The following is a 1,546-nucleotide window of genomic DNA, read 5'->3' as shown; positions in this document are numbered from 1 at the left end:
ATATATATATATATATATATATATATATAATGTATGTCTGTATATGTGTGTGTATTGAAATAAAATACATATCTAATGCTTTAAAAATGAAGTAAATTTAAAATATTTCATATCTGCTCAGTCAGGGCTGACAACTCTAAAGTTTAAAAGACAACAAGTCACAACTGGCAAACTAAAACGTTCTTAAAGCTGAGATTTCCTTCTCCTGTCTCGACTACAACCACTGTTTTTTGAGCTAGTGAAAGAGCACTTATGAGGTTGCTCAACTGCTTCGTAAAAGCAGCCCAATCTTTCTCAAATTACAACCAAATTACACCAATTTAAGAAAGGCAGGATACACTAAATAATCTAGTCCTTAGATACACATCTCCCCCACCAAAATAAAAAATAAAAAACTTAGAATGGTCACAGTGGGAACATCTTTGGTCAAAATTACAAGACCTAGATGAAAATAGAGCTGAACAACAACCTTGTTCTTTGAAAATAAAAAAGGAAAACATCCAATAACCAATTATAAGTTGTTGGTTCATCTTTAAAGGTTTCATCTTCGAATGATGAGGTCTAAGTAAGTCAACCAGGTATGGATTTTTTTCTCAATGTTTATTGAATAAGGCCAAAACAATTAAAGTTACTGAGAACAAATAAAATGAAAAACAATCCCGCCAGGAAGCAAAACTTCATTACATATTCAAAACAAGGTAGCCACCACATGGTTAATTTATTAGCTAGAAAAGCAACAAAATTTCCTTCAAATAGCACTCAAGAGTATTAGGAAATGAAAAGAGATATAAACTAACATTGTCCAAGATAACCATAAAAAAATAATGTGGTGATGTCTGAAAGACTCTGACCAGAAGTGAACTGGGATGAAACCTCCCACTTCATCACAAACTAAGCTTGCTAGGTGTTTACCATTAACCTATGACTGTATTCTTCTGACAAGAGTAAAATTAAGAAATAAAAAAAAGAGAAGAATTTCTGTAGACTAACAAACCTGGTCCATAGATCGTGCATCTTCCATGTCATGGTGATTTGCCATTAGAAGAAGTGGAACATTATTGAGTTGCTTATTCTGTAATATTCGTGTCAATTCTTGGCTTGCAAGCTGCAGATCATCAGCAGTGTCTGCACTGTTCACAACATAAATCAAAGCATCCACACCAGAAAGGTACCGATCCCAATAAATCCTCACATTATCAGCACCTGAAAAGCATAATTAAGATCACATTAGACATAGACATAAATGCAGGCAGGTATACACACAATGTCATTTTAGCAATTTCTCTTTGGTCACATCCTGAGTTATGGGACATAAACACAAAAAGCATTTTTTTTTCAAGCAATATCAATGTAAAGAAAGATATAAAAACAGAAACATGCAAAGACAAACACACACACACACACACAAACACACACAGACAAACACACACACACATTGGAGCCAACCAGTGAACAAGCAAATCACATACATTCTGTGCATGTGTTCAATTATATACACACACATATATATATATATATATATATATATTTTTACATACACACATAT

The 1,546-nt window shown here is 33.1% G+C and overlaps 1 protein-coding gene across 1 annotated transcript in view; it reads right to left on the bottom strand.

The window, feature by feature from the left end:
- LOC106880727 (ADP-ribosylation factor-like protein 15) overlaps positions 1-1,546 on the bottom strand; it is a 166,347-nt gene that overhangs the window by 24,550 nt on the left and 140,251 nt on the right. The window contains exon 4 of the mRNA XM_052971044.1: positions 995-1,203. Coding sequence (XP_052827004.1) covers positions 995-1,203 — 209 coding nt within the window. The remainder of the gene's footprint in view (positions 1-994; positions 1,204-1,546) is intronic.

This window comes from Octopus bimaculoides, chromosome 10 (genome assembly GCF_001194135.2).
Source record: "Octopus bimaculoides isolate UCB-OBI-ISO-001 chromosome 10, ASM119413v2, whole genome shotgun sequence".
NCBI classification, from domain to species: Eukaryota; Metazoa; Mollusca; class Cephalopoda; order Octopoda; family Octopodidae; genus Octopus; species Octopus bimaculoides.
This window is presented reverse-complemented; position numbering and strand designations above follow the sequence as displayed.